Genomic DNA, 792 nt, shown 5'->3' on the forward strand with positions numbered 1-792 from the left:
TCCCTTTATATGTGTCGAACAAGTGTACCAAATATTGGACATCAGTTTGGTCACTTACCTGATTCCCTTTATATGTGTTGAACAAGTGTACCAAATATTGGACATCAGTTTGGTCACTTACCTGATTCCCTTTATATGTGTCGAACAAGTGTACCAAATATTGGACACTCACCTGAGCCGCCACAATATCCTCCAATGTTTTGTCCATGCGAGATGCGAGAGCTGTCATCTCGTCACTCGAGACTTTTGGTCGAGATAATGACGAGACTTTGCGGGACAGACGCATATGATTGTATGCCTCCTGTAGGAACAGGCATACTGTGCATACCAGAATGGCCTTGAGCAGCTGGCGATGACCTTGAAATGATAATTATTGTTTTGTTTGAAGAAAAAGGTCTCATTTTCATCAGAGTAATGATCTCTATGTTGGATTTGGCTCGTTCTGAACTACATTGAGGAGTATGCACACTAGTAACGTGTTTCATGAAACCCGTCGTACATAAGGTTAACACAGAGGAGTGCACACTGGTGAAACCGAGTTTCATGAAATTCACTGTGTATTGACAGATGAAACGTGTTTCTCCAGTGTGCACTGCGCCTAATAGTCTTGTTTAACGTTCCCTGGAAGAATGGCTAGGCTTTACTTACCTTGAAGTAAGTTATTTATTGTGTAGAAGACCACGTTATGTGGTATTACCACATCATAAACACTAGCTGTCTCCATGGTAAAACAGATCAGATATTGAACCACAACAAACTATACATAGAAGAACTTTGTTACACAAAAGAGGA

General features: G+C 40.8%; 1 protein-coding gene across 1 annotated transcript; it reads right to left on the reverse strand.

Annotated features, from left to right (window-relative positions):
• Positions 1 to 121: 121 nt before the first annotated feature.
• On the reverse strand, positions 122 to 784 carry LOC103523482 (the record flags this gene model as incomplete). Its single annotated transcript, XM_008488522.2, has 2 exons — positions 649 to 784; positions 122 to 357 (listed from the first exon to the last, which is right to left on the reverse strand). Coding segments are annotated over exons 1-2 (312 nt in total), but the record flags the coding sequence as incomplete, so codon positions are not given.
• Positions 785 to 792: the final 8 nt, after the last annotated feature.

This window comes from Diaphorina citri, unplaced genomic scaffold, assembly GCF_000475195.1.
Source record: "Diaphorina citri unplaced genomic scaffold, Diaci psyllid genome assembly version 1.1 scaffold24333, whole genome shotgun sequence".
Lineage (NCBI taxonomy): Eukaryota > Metazoa > Arthropoda > Insecta > Hemiptera > Psyllidae > Diaphorina > Diaphorina citri.